Here is a 19,435-nt window from a genome sequence, read left to right as displayed (position 1 = left end):
CAGACAAGCACTCAAAAGAGAAAACTAGAATTCTTTTGAAATGTGTTGTCCATATGCATCATGTTTTCCAGTGCTGCTTCCTTTCTTCCTCTGACTCCCTCACATTCTATGTTCCTGCAGTTGAGAGGAAATTGAGGAGTGGGAAGCACGGAGCATACAGAACATAAGGAAAGGAGGATTGTATGCATACTTTAAATGCAAAGATATCTTTTGAGTTTCAGCTGCATGTATACCCAAAGTGGAATGTACATATTGATAACACCTCTTAAAGAACTTTAGTTACCAACAAATATATTTTTCTCTTTTCTGCCTTAGGAATCTTGATGAATCTTTCTGGACTGAGAAAAGCTTTAAAATGTATTTTTGACAGCTTGAAATTATTGGTTTAAATTGTATGCAGTCTTGGTTGTTCTAAGAGCATCACAAAGATGTCAGGTCATCCAAATTTCTGTTCATGTCTGAAAGAGCTTAACAACATTTTACGTGCTTTTATGTCTGGTGAGGAAAGGTGACCAATATGCCAAGTCTGTTGGTATACTGCAGGGGTGGGCAGTTATTTCAGGCAGAGGGCTGCTTACTGAGTTTTGGCAAGCCACCAAGGGCCATATGACTGGCAACCAGGGGCAGATAAATATTAATTTTCTAATTTTTTTTTTAAGGCCCTATGGGCTGGGTAGAATGGCCTGGCAGGCTGCATTTGGCCCACAGGCCACATTTTGCCCACCCTGGAATACTGTTACAGTTGGACACTGTCATATACTCAGACCATTACAGCTCCTCAGTTTTCACGGAAATTTTTTTTGCAGTATAAGGTTATTTAAATTCCAGGTATACAGTTTGAAGAAGTATAAGGCATTCATAGCAAGCTTTGTGGCACTTCATACATGTAGCTCAAAAGAGAAGGGATTTCTTCTGTATAGGGGAAATCTCATTTTTTTTACTCAGAAGTGATTTATAAAACTTCGGCCTGTGAAGGAGTAATTGTCAAAGAGCTTTTTTTTTTTTTAAATATATATAACGAGGCTGCTTGGATTACTAGAGATTCAGAATATCTTCTTTAATTAGGAATTAACTGGCTTTTTTTTTTTTTTCTTCCTCTAGTAAGGGTTCTGAGTTCTGGTAACTCTAACAATTAAACCATTGGAGTTTGTAATGCATATGTTTAGTGTTTGCTGTTTTCAGTGTACCTCATCACGTATTTGTCACTTGAATCCGTAGCATTTGTTCGTAGAATCAAAGAAAAGTAGGCCTGGAAGGGACCTTCAGAGGTCATCTCGTTCATCCCCCCACCAAAGACGAGATCATCACTATCCAAACTGTCCTGTACAAATCAATTGTTCAGCCTATTAATAAAAATACCTAGTCAACCATGACACAACCACAAGACAACACTGTAAGATGCCACAAGTAAAACAGGGGGACAGCGGCAGCCTGTGTCCTGCTTCTACAGAGATTAAAAGTTTGAGAGGTCCCAGGAAGAGGGCCATGCCTCTGCAACAGAGGAAGGCAAAAACTTCCACTGTCTGTATTATTCTGACTATATGGGGTAAAATTCCTTCCTGACCTCAAATATAGCAATCAGTCTGACTCTGAGCACAGGGGCAAGATCCTCTAGCCAGGAACCTCCAGATTTAAGTTCCAGCAGGACCATTGTAACACTACAGCCAACATCCATAGCCTTGGCTGTAGCCAGCACCCACTGCTTCTGAGAAAAGTCCCATGCCACAACCAGCAAAGCCCAGAATCATGGGAAATGCCTATAGTAGAACATGGGCATAGCCAGTCCTAGATCTTCCTTGACCAGTGCTTATCCAGTTCTTCTTAAACACCTTCAGTGATGGAGATTCCATAATTTTCATAGGCGGTTTATTTCACTGCCCGACTGTTCTAACAATGAAGATATATTTTTCCTAATTTCCAGTCTAAGCTTACTTTGCTGCAACTTCAAGCCATTCGTCTTCATCCTGCTGTCTGCCATAAGAGAGACGGTGTTCTCTCACTTTTATGGCAGCCCCTTCATATATTAAAAGATTGCTATTTTGTCCTCTTTCAAGCACTTTTTCTGCAAGCTGAAACATTCCTGTTTGGCTTGCCTTCCAAGCCCTTTACCATTTTTGTAGCCCATTTTTTTGGACCCCCTCGAACTTCGCCATAACTTTTTAAAAACTTTGCAAGTTTGTATTGGAAAAAAAAATCAGAGAGATTTGACACAGTTCTTTTAAAGAGTACTGCATGAAGCTTGCTTTGCATATTGATGTATGCAGTCTGTATGCTAATATATCCTGCTTCCCACTGGGTGCCTGAACCATTGATAATTAAAGAACTATTTAGAAACAGATAAGGGCATAAGTTCACAGTTGGATGTGTAAGTATAAATTCCATTCTCTCCTTTGCGCAGGAAGAAATGTTTTCAGGGAGATGGTGTAGGTGTCATAAAAGACCAAAGTCTTGTGTTTACTATAACTACTTGTCAAGGCAATAGATGCATCTTTAGGGAAATTGTTTTTTGTTAGAATAATAAAATCAAGGAAGCAACGTTTTTTTGTTTTGTTTTTAACAGGTGGAAGGTTTCACACCAACAAAGGGTCCTAGTCAATCAAACATTAGCCACTTATGTCAGCAGTAAATTTGGCTCCTTGTCTGGTGGTCTGAAAAGTAACATTTTCCCTTTTCTTTAGTTTGTGCTTTTAAAGCACCATAACATTGTTTGGAGACTTTTCTGTTTTGAAGGTCAGAAGTTGTATTGGTCAAGGTATACTTATCAGTAAATGCAACTTAAATCTTAACGTTTTAAAGATAAAATTTAATATGTTTCTCCTTTAATTGGTGTTAATTTTCTTGTCTCTGCCATTCTGCCAGTTGGGTACAGTGTAATAAATAATTCAGTCTACTATCTTTAATACATCCAGCCAAGTATTCTGACATCTTGGAAATCAAATTTGTTTCTCTATATCTAGCATACTTGTCTTCTGACAGTAACATTTTGTGTTGTCAAATATTGCTGTTGACTTCTGTCTTTCATAGCTCTTTTACACATGGCTTACTACTGGAGGAATATGTTACAATTCAGCTAGAGCAGCAGTTAAGCTGGCAACTAGCTGAACCATAACCATCTCAGGGGAAAAGTAAAACTTGAATAGTTACATTGTGGAGTTTAGTATTTTCAGAAAATGTATTTTGGCAAATAGACATAGCTCTCATAGCCGTATCAGTGGTAAAAATTCTTCCCTAAGTTTGTCACTCCTATGGAGGACAAAAAGGGAAGAACCTTTTCCTAATGGATTTCCATGATTAGAAAATGGGGTGATTATTTTCTCAAGAATTTAACAAAGTAGAAAGCACTGTAAAGCTAATTCATCTCTTTTCAATTTGTTCTGATCAGGTCATAAGACTAGCACAGCTCAATGCAAGTATGATTAAGATAGAACCTGGCAAATTATTTGAAGACAACTTTGTTTGGAGTTGGAGATTAGAAGATTAAATCTAGGGGGTTCAGTGTAGGACATTTAGAAGAAAGAACAAATAGAAATAAATCTAATATTTCTAGGTTAAATTCAAAATATTAAGTGGGGAAAAAATTACCATAGCGTGCTCTAGCCTTTTTGGAAAGGGGCAGTGAAAAGCACCAGTAAAACTGCTACTTACTTTTTTAGCTTTGTAAATGATTTGTGAAAAATGCTTTGTCATGAAAAAATACTAGCTTCTTGGGATACAGATTATTATCTCTATTGATCTGGAGACAAACACAAAATGTGTGGATCAAAATTTTCAGCTCTTAATACAATGTACTGGTAGCGTTATGTAGCTGACAATTATTTTTTCAAGCTTAAGCATTTTACGACAACGGGAAATAAATAATATTTTGGGCCTTATCAAAAACTCTTTTAAGTTGTTCAGAATGTATTGCAAGTAATTAGTTTCTTGATGGTTCTGATTTTTATGAAGCTAAATATAAACACCTACCTCTTGAAGCACAAACTGTTAGATATACAACTTGTAATATTCTGGCTAGCATTGTATGAGCCGCCTGCCAGCTTGATTCAGCAGGATGTTTATATGTGGTTCTGGTTATGTGGACACCAATTTCAAGTCTCCGGTGTTATAATTTAAATGTTATCCTTTCCAGACGAGTATATTGGTTTGAAGTCGCTTACATAAAGTGTCAGTGAAACAGAGATGTTCCAAGCGAATTGCATTTAATTTCTGTAGTCCTGCATATTTTATATTGATGGTTACTTCACAACAAGGAGGATGGATAGAGTTGGAAAAGAATAGAACAGGAAAGTGTCTTAAACTGACAGCAGAGAAGATGGTCCTTATGTGGCTGGATTCCTATATATTTTCATCCCTCCAAACTCATCTGTTCTGGTCTTGTCTTAACCTGTTCCCTCCCTCCATCTCTTCATTATATCTCTGTATGAGTCTCCTACAAGTTTCTCTGTGGTTTCATCAATACCTCTGTTGAATAGCCCTTCTTGAGCTGGTGTATAAGACCACTAGCTGTTCCTCAGTCAAATTTTCCATGAATCTTTCTTTACAAAGTATTGGCGAGATTATAGGGTAGTTCAGAAAATTTTTATTTTCTCTCTCTCATTTAAAAACAAAAAACCGTTATATTATTAGGGTTTGACCATTCATCATCAACCACCTCAGTTACTTGTGTATAACCTTACCCTCATCTCTAGTTCTGCTTTTTAAATTTTAGAGTATATGCTATTCAGGATTGTGTTCTCTTTTGCTTTGTCAAATTATGTAAATTAAAACAAAAAAGTGAAAATGCATGTGGTAACTGAGGCTTTAAAAAAAAGTGGCATATATCATCTGCTGTCTCATTGATACTTGTTTTAATATTCTGCTTCCTTTGGAATAAGAGTTCGTTCTCCTGCTTGCAGGACAGCCCCTTTTCAGCTTCACGGAAAGAAGGGACCTTCATTTTTTTTTTCTACTCCTGCATTCTGCTGGTTGTGCAGTCTTTTACCAGCTCATAGAACTATTTATCTCCATATTAAATTTGTATTTTTTTTATTTAGTCCTGATGTAACTATTCAGTCTTTCTTACTTAACTGTTTTTAATGATGACTTTTATGTACCTTCTTTGAGAGAGGGAGAACAATAAATCAGAGGCTTTATTTTGTTTGTTAAATCATTCGTAGAAATTGAAAATTCACAGGATAGATCATTTTAATCATGTTTTCTGAACACTTAATTAGATGCAAAATATTTCTGCATTCTTACAACATATGTATTTTAAATGCAGCCAAACTCAGCGAAGTCCACATGTGTTTTACCGCCATGATTTAATCAATCAACTTCAGCACAATCATGCCCTAGTTACTCTGGTCGCAGAAAATCTTTCTGCGTATATGGAAAGCATGAGACAGTATGCTAAAGGTAAGTTCTATGGATTTGTCACAAGTTAAGCAGTTGATAATTTGGATTAAAAATGGAATTGTTTGCTTTGAATCCTCTAAGGGTAAAATGTAGAACGCTTGTTGAACTTTAAAGGTTGTTATATTGGTAGCCTACTCAGGGTAGCTTCGGTCAAAACAAGTTTAAATTTAAAACGGACCACATTACTTAATTGGAAATATGAAAGTTAATGTGTGTTCTTCAGTTAAAGTTTGGAAGGAGGCAGTCCCATTGCTTTCATGTTATCTCCAGTTTGAAGATAAACCTCTTATTTCCTACTTTATTTATGAATGCTATTTTTTGTTAAAAATATTAGATACCTTCTCATTTATAGTTTTGAACAAATCTCACAATTTGTTATAGACTGAATTAATTTTAACCCCTGTATTCAGGTTACTTAGCACTTTTTATAAGATTCTTGCAGTATTTTTGAGGTCTGCTACCATTAATGTATGTGACAAGTATTTGAAATTGGCAGGGTATGTTTTAACCTCTCTTCTTCCATTGAAAAAGAAATACTTAGGGTATTGCATAACAAAATTGTTAAAAGCATACTTATTCAAACTTCACAGGCAACCTTTAATTCTGTCATTGAGTATACTCTTTACCACCAAAAGATTTTTTTTTTTTTTAAAGGTCTACCTGCTACTGTGCAAAAGCTGTTTTAACTTGGCCCATTTTCGCAACATGTCTTTGAAAGAGATGTAGACAATACTTTTATGTTTTTCATCTAGTGATATTTCTGGAACAGTGATTTTTTCGCTAATGTGGAGGTGGAGAGATGGCACTTTCATTATATCACCCTGTTTTAAGTTATTGTTGTCTTTTATCAAAATTACTACTATTTGGGGTTGCAATACTCCTAAAGCATCGTCTTGTCCAGAAAGATGAAGAAAGGCTTTGTGTGCATCTTCCTGTTAATGACAGAAGTATACAATAGACCTTAAGGGAGGGTGGTGTATTTAAAATTGAGGGGATTTGTGTTAAATAGATTGTCAATAGCACAGCAGTGGGTTAAATCAAAGAGAAATGGTTAGGGAGCTGCAGCTCATGACTTCTGAGGAGAGGCTGAGGGAACTGGATTTATTTAATCTACGGACAGAAAAATAAATGAGGTATGAAGACACCTGTTAATTTCAGTGAGTATTTAATTCTAAAACAAAAAGATGTTTTATCAATATTATCTGTTGTGCTGGTATTTTATTTTAGCAGAAAGAGTTGGCTTATTTATCTAAAATTTTCAAATGTCTACCTTTAATTCATGTGTCAAAAGCTCCAGCTTCTACCGTTAAGGTAAAGTTTGATAAGGTGAATGTCTTCAGAAAAATAACGGTAAACATGGGCAAAAAAAAGCATAAAATGTATTAAATTTAATAGCATACAGAGATTATTCACTTCATATGAAGCTGCTGTGATATTTTTCTTTCTGTTCTACCAGGGTGCTGTAGAAGTTAGTGATCTTGATGCCAAAAATTTGTAAATAACTATATATAGAGAGGTGACTAGCCATTTTACTCAATTCAGGCAAAAGGTAGGGCAGGATGATACCAGTTAGTTTCTAAGGTGCGTTTCTGCCCTAATTTCTGCCTTACTAACCATGTAAGTCACAGCAGTGTCTCAGTACCAACCAAGGAGGCTACTTATTCCATTTTGAAAAGAGCTTGAAATCCAAATAGACAGATGCAGGAAGAGGGGAAAGGGTAGAACATGCATACAGAGAAAATATGGTAGGAGTAATTATCATATTAGTTCCGTGTGTTTTAAGGTGGTAGCAAGACATGCTTAGATTTACTAAAGAGTGGATAAAGTGAATGGAAGGAAAAAGGGGGAAGTAAGTTGGTTAGATGTTCAGTGCAGGAGGAGAGAGGTAAGATAGGGAGCCACAAAATGAAGCTGAGCTGAGGAGACTGAGCAGGCCAGAGAGGGCTGCTGTAATAGGAAATCAGCATGGAACAAAAAAATACAGTGAAAACTACTCTAAAACTAATGTGAAACGTAACAGTAACCCTAACTGTTCAGAAGTTCTTCCTTCCTTTGCTTAGCATCCTCTCTGAACCCTAAGGCTTGGGACAGACCTTCAAAAAGACTGAGCCTGAATTGATTCAATCTTTGCAAGTTAGTCTAACCTGGCTAGGCTAAATCAGTTTGTAAACAGGCAGACATCCCAAAAATACAGGCACATGCCTGCAGTGGCTCTGGCTAGAAGCCAGGGGGCATGAGTGGAGCCCTCCCTTCCCTTGCAGTGGAGTGTGGGAGCAGGGTGTGGCTAGGCCCTGGCAGGACACTGTGATTGGGGGGGGTTCCCCCCCTTGATAACAGAGCATTTATCAGCTCTGTTATCAGCATTTAACACCCCATCAGAAAACAAAGCCTTGTTCATTACAAGCTCTTCTTAAACAGCCTTTTCCAATGGAAAATGCATACCAGCCTCTAGCTTGACTATTCATTCCATCCTGGAGGAGCACACACCAACTGCAGATACTTTCTCAGCCTGACAAAAGTTTTTTAAACTGAAAAGCTTGCCAAGAAAATTTTTTCCAACTATTTAGTTGGTCTAATAAAAGGTACCAGATTTACCCAAAGAACCTTGTGTGCCTTTTCCAAAGGAAGGAATGCAGGGACATTACCATCCGAGCTGTTGATGACTTCCAAAAATCCCTAAGTGGACACTGTCCTATTTCCTTTACACAGCATTAGCTAGCGTACTACATGCTGGCTACAGTCTGTGCTGTGGGAGAGAGGAGGAAGGGATCTCTCCTTAAGCAGTGAGTGGAAGGAGTGGGGCATGGGGAAGCCAACAGACCCTGCTGTGCCTGCAAGTCTGTTGGAGCTCCAGTCAGGGAGCAGAGCAGAGGGACCAGCCCTGCTGTGGAGCAGAGAGCCCTGCACCGCCCAGAGAACGTGCTGGGATGCCAAGGGTGTCTAGTTTAGTTTAAGCCAGCAAAGGGTCTTGGGACAGTCATTGCATAAAGCAGTTTGAGCCAATTCAGTTAAGTCTCTGATACTATGTTCAACCAGGTTTATCTCAAACTAGTTTCAGCCATTTTCAAACTGGTTTATGTGCACTGAACATCTGTTCTGTTACAGGTTTAAACCAGTTTCTGATCACTTAAACTGGTGTATGTGTAATGTCTGTCCCTAGCTTTAGACCTTATTGTTCTGTGTCCACTACCTTCTGTGGATGCAGATAATGTTCATGAATGCTGTGCCTTATTCATGGATTTCGCCATTCATGGGGGATAGAAGAAAGTATCCCCCATGAATGGCGACAGTCTCCTGTATAGCCATAGGGTATGGACACGCACGTTTTGGGCAGTAGCTGTTTAATTCTGATGGTTAAAACTGGGAATGATTCAAATGTAGCAAAACTGTGCCATCTTGGTACTTTTAAGGTTGGAGCAGCTTTACTATGTTTGTATCTTTTTGCATGTGGACGTGTAACAGCTGCTTTTATTTACTTTATTTATTATTTTAAATATTTCCATTCCAAAATGCCCCCAAATATGTATGTTGATACCTTTACTGTTGTGCTGTGGGTAGGTTAAATGACCCTGGTTTTTGAACAGAGATAATTAGCTCACCTACGGTGCCAAAATAGCAGTACTGCTTCCTTTTTTAGAGTTAGCAAGTACAGAGCTAACTCAGATCTCTTTTAAACATATTGATTTACTTCCAGCCTTCTTGCTGCTTTTTATTTATGAATATGCATGCCTTTTGAGGTTCTGCAACTCAAGGATATACTTGATTTGCCTCTAGAGTCTATTACTGCTGTTGTGTTCCATTTTGAATGTATGTACTAGGTTTCTGTATTTATTTTCAGGATTTTACTGCATGGCTGACTAGAATTTGTTTCATCTTCACTTTATATAAAGTACACTTGCATTTAACTTTCTCAGTCCTCGACACTTTCTTCTGTCCTGTACTTGATTCTTACTGGTCCACAGAATATTATTGATTCTGGTCTATGGGTTTTATCCAACCCCACAAGCAGACTGCCTTATATCCAGACATTTTATAGATCAACCAAGGTTGTAAAGTTCACTTCGTTTCGGTTGGGTGGAAAATTAAGCTTTTTCTGGCAGATTTTTGTCTGCACTGCTTCATCATAGATGAGCTGTGGAGCCTCAAGAAGCAGTGCTAAAGAAGGGATAAAAATTAGAAAGGGAGGAGGCAAAAAATTAAGGTGGAATGAAGTAGATACAGACTTAAAGGTCATGGAGAACTACCTTTAATAAATACTCCTCTTATAAGCCAGAAGGGCTTTCTCAAGAAAAGACAAATGATAGAATCTACAGGAGCACATTTGTAATGATCTGAATGTGAGGTAGAAAAACTAAGGTAAGGCAAGGTGTAGAATGTACTATATTTTCTTGAATATAAGATAACCATGAACATAAGGCTCCCTGATTTTTGGGCTCACAGTTCCCTAGGACCTTAAAGAAGCAGCATGTGTGCAGACTGGCATGGGGGAACTAATTCGCCTGTGTGGGGTTGGATGGATTGTCCCTGTTGGTCAGTTATTCTTGTGCTAACATTCTTCAGATTTACTACCTTTTAAAAATGCAGTAACCTTATTTTTTATCATTCTAAGGAAAGAATGAGCTGTGCTCATGGTGAATAAAATACCTAAATTCTTTTGGAGAATAAATTGCTACATGACACTTAAATGTTTTCCATTTTGGGTGATAATATATAATTGGAATGGCAGGAACCTTTTATGGAGAGTTGGTGTAATCTTTCATTTCTGAGATGAGATGAAGGATGGGGGATCGGTCCAAAAGGAAACTTTAATAGAGACGAGTGGAATTAGGGATTTAAAATGGAAGTGCTGTTTCTACCCAAAAGAGTCTCATCCTACTTCAGGATTGTAAACTATGGAATTTTTAGGTCTGACACTACAGTTCAATCTTTCTTCCTGTTCCATTTCTTTCACAAAATCATACTGTATTGTAGCTGCATTTGTAGCATATATGCTTGCTGAAGTAAATCATTATATGGTGTATGTCCATCTAATAAGATAGTTGGTATAGCACAAGATATACATTTGTTTGGTTGAGTAAAAGGTATCAATATCTGCCTTATGTATGTTCTTGAATTATACCTATTGCCAAGTACTAATATTACAGTTTAAAAAAAATCTTAATTTGGAATTAGAAATACTGATTCTGCTTTGGTAGTTCTTTTAAAAAGATTGTCAGTCTGAAAAGAAGGTATTGTTCTGTCCTGTCTCAAAGGTGTTAGTGTATATATAACTGTCAGTGAATAGATAAAGTGATCTTATATACTTCCTTCTCATCCCACACGCAAAGCCACAGTCCAATATCAAATTAGTAGTTTAAAAATATTGGTCCAATTGGTGTGTCCAGTATGTAGTTGATCTTTAAAGAAAATTGCTTTTAAAACTGATTTGATTCTGCTAAAAAAAAAACCCCCATGTTAAGGCTTCAACTTCAGTAATATGTGAACAGTATACACAGTACATTGGGAGTGCTTTATCTGCTTCCACTGTAGTTGTATGAATCATCAGAAACCAGGATTCTTGAATATTTTAATTCTCTCTTCATAATGAAATACAGAAAAGAGTATCTTCAAAGAAAGCTAAAGTTTGTGGATAAAATTGTGGGCTAAGCATGCTTTTGACAGTATCGTTGTTTAATTTAACACATTTTATTATTACCAGATCTCTGAAGGTTGTGCTAACACTGATTATTGATTAATTCATTTTCACTAGAATTTTTGGTTTTCTGTAGGGCAGCATAGCTGAAGTATTTTTTTTTTGTGTGTATTGTTTAATAAAGGTTCTTAAATTTGCAGAGCATGGAGAATATGATCCACAAACTGTAAGACCAGGAAGCAGATACAGTCATGTACAAGAAGTACAAGAGCGACTTAACTTTCTACGGTTAGTTTTAAGTAGTTTAAATTACTTCCTCTAAAAAGCAAACAAATGCATAACAATTTTAAACATTTGAGATAGAAAGAAATGTGTGTTTAAAAGTTTTCACTTGTATAATCTCAGCATACTGGATGGGGTTAGTATTTATTTCCAGCAGATCGAGATGCTAAAATTGAAGTAAAAAATTGCGATTCCTGGGATTGGAGAGGGATGCAGTATTATTGGAATACCCAAGCATGCATTAGGAGATGCACTGAAACCACAGGGAGAGAATTCTTTCCCCAAGAAATTAACAGTCTTACAACCCTGTGCATATTCAGAACTTCATTAACTTAAACTGATGGGCCTACACTTATATCATTACACCAATATGGAGTTTAAGATCTTACATTAATATTAATGTGGTACAACAAATTGTGGCAGCAGGATAAAATAGTGAACTTGTGATTATTTAGGTACTAGCCAATTGCCCATCAAAAATGACAGGGGTGGGCAGAGGGTTGGCTGGGATGGAGTGCCACCACCTACCGTCCAGTGCTGCTGCTGTTTTGCCTCTTGCAGGGACCAGGGTGGGGGAGCCAAGGCTAGCAGCGCTCTGGCCAGTCCTTGGTGCAGCTTCAAAATCATGATGGTACTCCACCATGTTTGGAGCACTCTGATTGGCTGTTTCAGTCAGCCAGCCAGCTTGCGAATAAAGCGTTACAGATTGACAGATTTAGGTGTTTATAATATTAGAATATTCACATGTTAATATTCCAGGGTTTTAAAACGATTAACTTACTGTGAACACCGTGGGAAAAGTAAACCTTAAGGAGGTTACGTAAATATGATCAAGTTTGGACTCCTTAGGAAAAAAACTAGCAGCTGAACAAAAGAGAGAAGGATTAAAAATATATATATTTAATATTTTGTTGCAGAATAACATGAAACTTGTCAAGTTGTTAGTTGGGTCATATAATACTTTTTCACATTTTCTGCCACTCACTTGTATTTGTTTACGTTCAAGGGATATATTGCATCTTATCTTTCATGTGTACATCAACTGAACTATATTATGTTTGTGTTTAACCTATTCTCTTATGTAGATTTCTTTCAGATTTCACTCAAAACTGTTTTAGAATTAAACTAAATGACTGTTTTGCAGGGTAACAGTTGCTTCTAACGGTTGCTTGCTTTTTAAAGAATTATAGTTTGTTTCATATTTTAATGGTTGTACAGTTTTTCTTAAAACTGGGATTTGGTGATTATTTGGTTTTAGTTATGAATATAAGAAAATGCATAACAAGGCTTGTAATAGCACAACACTTTAAACAGAAAACATCAAATCTATCATTTGCAGTAATGGGATTCTGATTCTTGAAGAGTACAGCCTATTGCAAACAATTCTGAAACTCTTTAAGATAACCCCAATACTACTTGTAAGACAAATATGCTATAAAGTTACACTTGGAGGTTACTTCTGTAATTCAGAGATATGTTTAGTGTTTTTCTTGATTTTTGTGAGTTTGAGGTACACTAGAAACACCAGAGTCCTTTTCTGCTCCTCCAGCTCTGACCTCCAATTCATTCCAATGGATTAGTCCATTGTTGTGTGTAATTTCACTGTCCGATCCTCAAAATATAGCAGGCTATTATGTGTTCGGCTAATTCAGCAAAATTATAGGTAGATTGCGCTTTGTAAACAAACCAACACCCTATCCACCCGGGTATGAGCTCCCTTGCAACTTATGGATTAAACTAAACAGGATTCACTCTGGAGCTGGACACTTTAATGCCACACTTTATAAAATGGCTTAAAGGACAGTTCAATATGAGAGTGTGGTGATACAGCACAGACTGCTGACCACCTCCTCACGTGTGCTGCGTGCCTGTGCACCCAGGATGAGGACCTGGCAAGCATGAATGATAGATCAGTTGTGTGGCTCCACTATATTAATCATGTGTAGAGGGGGAAATAAAGGATATGAGAGAAGAACCACCAGCAAAATAATAGGTTACATGAGTGAATAATTAGGATGTGAATTTGCGTTACTTTCGAAGTCCAGGCAATCCCCACTTAAAGCTTTTAATTGGTTCCTGAAAAACTGAGCGTTAAGCGAAACCAAAAGTATTTTATAACCCAAGATGGCAACTTCAGTTGTTTTTAATGACCCAAGATGGCGATCATGAGCATTATAATGAAACTCGCTGAGCGTAAAGTGAAATCAGGTATCAATTTCAAATGAGCATTATAGCGAAATAGTGCTAAGTGAAACAGGCTTAAGCAGGGGTTTATGTCATGGTTTTAACTAAATGTGCTTTAAAGGTACAAATCATGTTTGGTATTCTGTGGGTGATGCATTCTAGTATAGTTTAGTTTCCTTATGTGAGAATCCAAGAGTGCAGTTTTTTTTTTTTTTTCAGTTTAGACAGTGGGACAGTGAATAAGGACAGGTCATGTGACTGAAAGTTTTTAGGGTCATGTGCAATATTGTATTGCACATGCGGTATAAAATGCATATTAATTGTTCTTTTATTGTACTTTGTTACTGATTTGCAACTCTAGTATCTCTAAAATGTTAAGCTGTCAATTAGGCAATTAATAATTGTCTCTTTGTTTTGCCCAAGATTTTTATTGAAGGATGGTCAGCTGTGGCTCTGTGCCCCTCAGGCGAAGCAAATATGGAAGTGTTTAGCTGAAAATGCAGTTTATCTTTGTGATCGTGAAGCCTGTTTTAAATGGTATTCCAAACTAATGGGGGATGAACCAGACTTAGACCCTGACATTAATAAGGACTTCTTTGAAAATAATGTGCTTCAGCTGGATCCTTCCCTATTAACAGAAAATGGAATGAAATGTTTTGAACGTTTCTTCAAAGCTGTGAACTGTCGAGAAGGGAAATTAGTAGCAAAGAGACGAGCCTATATGATGGATGATTTGGAATTAATAGGATTAGACTACCTTTGGAGGGTAAGTTCATTGGGATTTTTTTTTTTTTAAATTAACTGGTCCATTTTTATTTAATCCTTTTCTTATTTTTAAGAATGTGTAACTGAACATATATCAACAGCTTTTTTTTAAAAGCTAAAATCTACCTCTTTAAACAAAATGTATCAAGTGGAAGGAAGTGCTGCTTTCCTTTCACACTGCAGATTCATGATTTTGTAGGCTGAAACCTGAACTCTAGATCTGACAGAGAAAGAAGATGACTTTATAAAATAATTGCTTATAAAAAGCTGTATTTTTGTAATGTATGTGCATCTCTGAGATTTGTGATTTTTGTCATAAAAATGATCCCAGATATACACTTTTTAAAGTCCTTATTGGCAAGCATAGTTTAATTATTCATTTGTGACCCTCCCCCATTAAGGGTTGTTTTATGATATCTTCATTTTTATTAATAATTAGTAGTATCTATGGGAGAAAAATAGTTTTACTCCTTGAGTTTACTGACAAAGCATATGCATCTTAATCTTGAGATCTTAAAAATGTTATCATAATTAATTCCAGTGCTGTATACCTGCACCACTTCTTTTCATTTCTGGATGAACTGATTGCTCATGCCCTAATTTTTGGGTTTATGTTCTGTGCTATAGATCCAATCGTCTATACGTTTAATACAATGTTACTTATTACAGTCGTGCAGTGCTGTCCAGCTGGCAACCCGTAGGCCACATGCGCTCCCCCCCTCAAGGGGTTAAACAGTAGCTCCAGGTCCAGATGTTGCTACCCACTTCACTGCATTGCTACTGCCAGCGGAGTCCCTGGGCTCCCCTTCCAGTATAGTGCAGTGGTGCAACCTGTGGCCAAAGAGCAATGGGGGACCTGGGCAACCCACATGGCATCAGTCATTGTGATAAAGTGGGAGGTTGCTTATGGCACAGTTGGGGCATGCAGTAGGGCTGCACCACACCATACGCACAGAGGCCTGCACACAAATCCAAGCATACAAGGGCCTGTGTGGTTGGCACGTTAGGATGACCGGTACCTCATGGGCTTGTGTACCACATCAAGGCCTGAATGGAGCAGCCAGAGGGAGTCTCACACAGTGCACTGGGGGCCTGCAGTGGGCGGAGAGGGCTCATGGGGCCTACATGCAGCCTCGGGGTATGTGGCTGAAAGGCCTGTGAATAACTTTGGGGTCTAACTGAGCCACTTCTAAGGTTTAAGAATTTCTACTGAGCAAAAATGGCTGCACTATGGTATCGGCATTGAGGTTTTATTTTTTAAAACACTTGAAGTACTGCATATAGTCAAAAAATTTGGCACATGCCTTGCCAAGAAAATACAGGACCAGTCTTCAGCCATGTCTTTCATGAGCAGTAACTTCCTTGCCCAGGAAGGCAAATGCAGATCCTAAGAATATAGGCAGTCATTGAGCCTCTCTCCTGCATGTAAGGGCCCTGCCACACATTCAAATTAAAGCTGAATAGAAAGCAGCTATAAATTGGTTGCACATTTTCAAGCACTAACTTTGTAGCTGGTTGGCTCTTTTTACAGCTGGACTTTTATGGTGTGATAATTATTTTGGGCATGCAGCTTGTCTAAGTTTATTAACCAGTTAATTGTGTGCTATTTATTTTACACACATGGCCAGTCTTACTTTGTACGTCTAGTTGCTCTAAATTTATTGTGCAGTTAACCAGTTAATTGTATAATATATGTAACAGGTCAGGGGTCTTAATGGGATTATTTTAAAATGAGTTTTCAGCCTACTTTCATGTCACTGGTAACTGAATTTTCAGATATTCACATTGGAATCAGCTTTCCTTTTTCTGAGATTCTGAAGTAAATTTTCAAGATTGCTAAGCTTACAAGTTTGGTGATATAATTTATCATGAAAAAGAGAACTCTTTAAAGGTATTAAATTTCATTACCTAGAAATCCTAAATGGCCATTAGCACAAAACATATAAATATTAGCACATGTAAGTCAAAGGAGGATTAAGTTTCAGTTGCAGCTAAACTAGTGCTACTTGGGGACCTCATGCTCAGTTGATAGTGTTGCAACTGTGTTGAGGTATTTAAAGGAAATATAAATGTCTCCTTTATCTTTACAAATGTATTTGTATTTCTCTATTTTTATAAGCAGTAATAATTTCATTGCAATAGTTAAATTAATTCTTAATCTTGTTTTCCATCATTTTAAACAAATAACTGGTTGTATTTGATTGCAACTAAACACCATCGTCAACTTTTTTCTTTCTGTTTCTGATTAATGAAGTTAACTGTCTTATCCCCTTTATAAGGGTATGGTTTTCTGAAGTTTTGTTTTTTTAAACTTGAGACCAGAAAGATTTCAAATGCATGAATATATATATTTTTAATCATTTCTATTCTCATTCCACTAGGTTGTGATTCAGGGAAATGATGACATTGCCAACAGAGCAATAGATCTGCTTAAAGAGATCTACACTAATCTTGGTCCAAGGTTACAAGTTAATCAGGTAAAACAAAAAATAGTGGACTGAAGTATTGATTAAAGTGAAGAATGTTAAATAAAGTATGAATTATAGTGGAACATGGAATTTGTTCTTGAACCAAAGTTTTTTGGAGTTTTGTTTTTGTTTTGCAATACATTTTACTGGACCAACTGTATAGTTGGGAGAAGGGACAAGCTTTTGGAAACAAGGCACTCTTCTTACAGTCACTTCTTCAGAATTCATTCATGATGCTTTGCAGTTGAAAGTTCTAAAAAGGAGAATGCTATCTTTCACTTGTACAACATGTTAGTGAGTCCACCTTCATTTAGTTTTAGCTCTTTACTATGACGTGTTTAAAAACTGATATTACTGGTTTTGAATAAATCGGCAAAATTTAACTCACTTAATATTATCTGCTGCTTTGCTAATGGAAACGCAATAGATCATCCTAGAGCTCAGGGCCAATTCCCCATGACCCCTGCCGGCCCAGGACTGCTCTGCCCCAGTGCAAAGTGCTGATGTCCTGGGCGCAGATTTAGATGCTGCACCTGGAGGAGCAGTTTTCTCCAGCACAGACTGCACCAGAGTTTATCATGTTGCATCAGTTGCATGTACAGATGTACCTGGTATAAACTAAGCCTTGTCAAATCAAATGTTTTAACATTCCTATTTACTTGTTTATGCATTTCTTTGGAAAATGAAAGAGATTTATAAGTTGCTGAAAAACCCATAGAAAGGTAAACAACTGGGACTTCTGGAATCTCATTTTGTCCATGTCAAGATATTATTGGTAATCAGTGTTGTAATCAGCTTAGTTTTTATGGATTACAGCTCTGGACCTAGGAACAGTAGTGTAGCAATCATAATGCTTTTGTTTGATTCTTAAAGTTAGAAGTTTGGGGCATGAACCATCTAAAAATATTGCTATAATACAAAAACTTACAAGTAACCCTTTTACTTTCCAAATGATGGCCAAATTGTAACTGAATTCACAGTTATCTATACTTAACTTTCTACCTTTTACCACACTTCATTTTTCTTAAATAACACATTAGCCTCTTTTCTGCTGTCTTCAAAGCCAGAACTCTGCAAAGTAGTCTGGAGACATAGATTCCACTGGTTAAGCTGTTACATAATCATCCTTGAATATATAATCTGTTGTGAGCAAATGAAAGAGAGAGAGGGAGAAATCTGAATTGGTGTCTTGTATACAAAGTTGTTCTACCTTTGTTTTATAATGTAACTGTTTGGCTAAAGTTAGAACAACACAGAACTTGAAGGGTACATTTGTGCTTTACATACAAATTGTAAAATTGGCACTGATCTATGCAAGTTTTAAAAAATGACACTTTTTAAGATCCAGTTTTCAACTGAAGGTTTAGTTATGGGAAAAGCAAAGTTGTGAATAGTTGGAATAAACTATTATGTTTTTATTTAACTTAATGTAGCTTTCTCAACTATGCAGCTGAAGGGTGACTGTAGCATTATATAGTTGTTCCAATTATTCTAATGTGTTACCTTAGGTGGTGATCCATGAAGACTTCATTCAGTCCTGCTTCGATCGTTTAAAGGCCTCCTATGATACATTGTGTGTTTTGGATGGAGATAAAGACAGTATTAACTGTGCAAGGCAAGAAGCAATACGAATGGTGCGAGTGCTGACAGTTTTAAGAGAATATATAAATGAATGCGACAGTGATTACCATGAAGAGAGGACAATTTTACCCATGTCAAGGTTTGTGGAAAATCGCAGAAGTATCATGACTCTTATGTTAAAATAAATTAGTAATTCTTTGTGAATGTATATGGTAATGTGGTCTTAATAATGGGCTAAAGTAGTTAAGAGCATGGCTGTTGCACCACTCCAGCCTTGTTGCATGCCAAGGGGCAACTGGACTGGCAGCATATGACATGGCATGGACTGCCCCGTACATGTGAGCCAGATGGGACAGTTCCCCTACGGGCCAGAGAAAATTCCTTGGTGGGTCGGATCTAACCTACAGGCGTCCCTGTGTTAAGTGGATTTCCTTTGCGTACAAGGATAGGGAAGTCAGACAGAGAGTGGTGGTTCTGTGACAACTGTGCTCCTAATATTCTTTTTCTGTGAAAGTTCATAATCTTGTGTAGTTGCTGTTTGGTTTCATCCACATAATTAAGTGATGGCAGCCAAGGACTAAACACTGATATTGGATTTATGGCCTGTTTATAACTTATCTAACTTCTGAATTTTTTCCACTTGAGGCAAGTGAGACTGACCCCTGCCATTCTATTCCCCTGTTTCATAGGCTTTCATCTCCCAGTACTTATGTTCTTTCCTTTTGCTTAATTGCATGCATAGTACACCTGAGAATTTCTCTCTGCCTCTCCCCTATGCTGTGCTTAACTTACTGTGTCTAGCTTCCTATAATTGGAGACCTGAGGAAGAATGTCTTACACTGGAAAGCTTTATCTTACTTTATCCCAACTACATAAAAGATATCACCCTAAGAAATCTTTGCCTCTTGCATAATTTCTGGACCATCACAGCTACAAAATCACTCATGCACTAACTTCATATTCCTAGTATTAATTTAAATTGATTACTATTGCCAGGAAACATCACAGCCTTACCATATTTTTGCACTACGGGCATTTATAGATGTGCTCGGGAGAGGCAGGGCTTCAATTAAAGCACACCCCTGCCACCATTTTTCAGCAGGGGGACACTGATGCATGTGACACTGGAGTC

At 37.3% G+C, this 19,435-nt stretch overlaps 1 protein-coding gene across 1 annotated transcript in view; it reads left to right on the top strand.

Annotated features, from left to right (window-relative positions):
- USP9X (ubiquitin specific peptidase 9, X-linked) overlaps positions 1–19,435 on the top strand; it is a 162,769-nt gene that overhangs the window by 83,541 nt on the left and 59,793 nt on the right. Inside the window, exons 14-18 of the mRNA XM_019529090.1 lie at positions 5,258–5,391; positions 11,224–11,311; positions 13,913–14,255; positions 16,636–16,731; positions 18,231–18,442. Coding sequence (XP_019384635.1) covers positions 5,258–5,391; positions 11,224–11,311; positions 13,913–14,255; positions 16,636–16,731; positions 18,231–18,442 — 873 coding nt within the window. The remainder of the gene's footprint in view (positions 1–5,257; positions 5,392–11,223; positions 11,312–13,912; positions 14,256–16,635; positions 16,732–18,230; positions 18,443–19,435) is intronic.

The sequence above is a fragment of the Crocodylus porosus genome, unplaced genomic scaffold (genome assembly GCF_001723895.1).
Source record: "Crocodylus porosus isolate Cpor-Errol unplaced genomic scaffold, CroPor_comp1, whole genome shotgun sequence".
Classification (NCBI taxonomy): domain Eukaryota; kingdom Metazoa; phylum Chordata; order Crocodylia; family Crocodylidae; genus Crocodylus; species Crocodylus porosus.
Note: the sequence above shows the minus strand (reverse complement) of the source record. Positions and strands in the feature narration are given on the sequence as shown.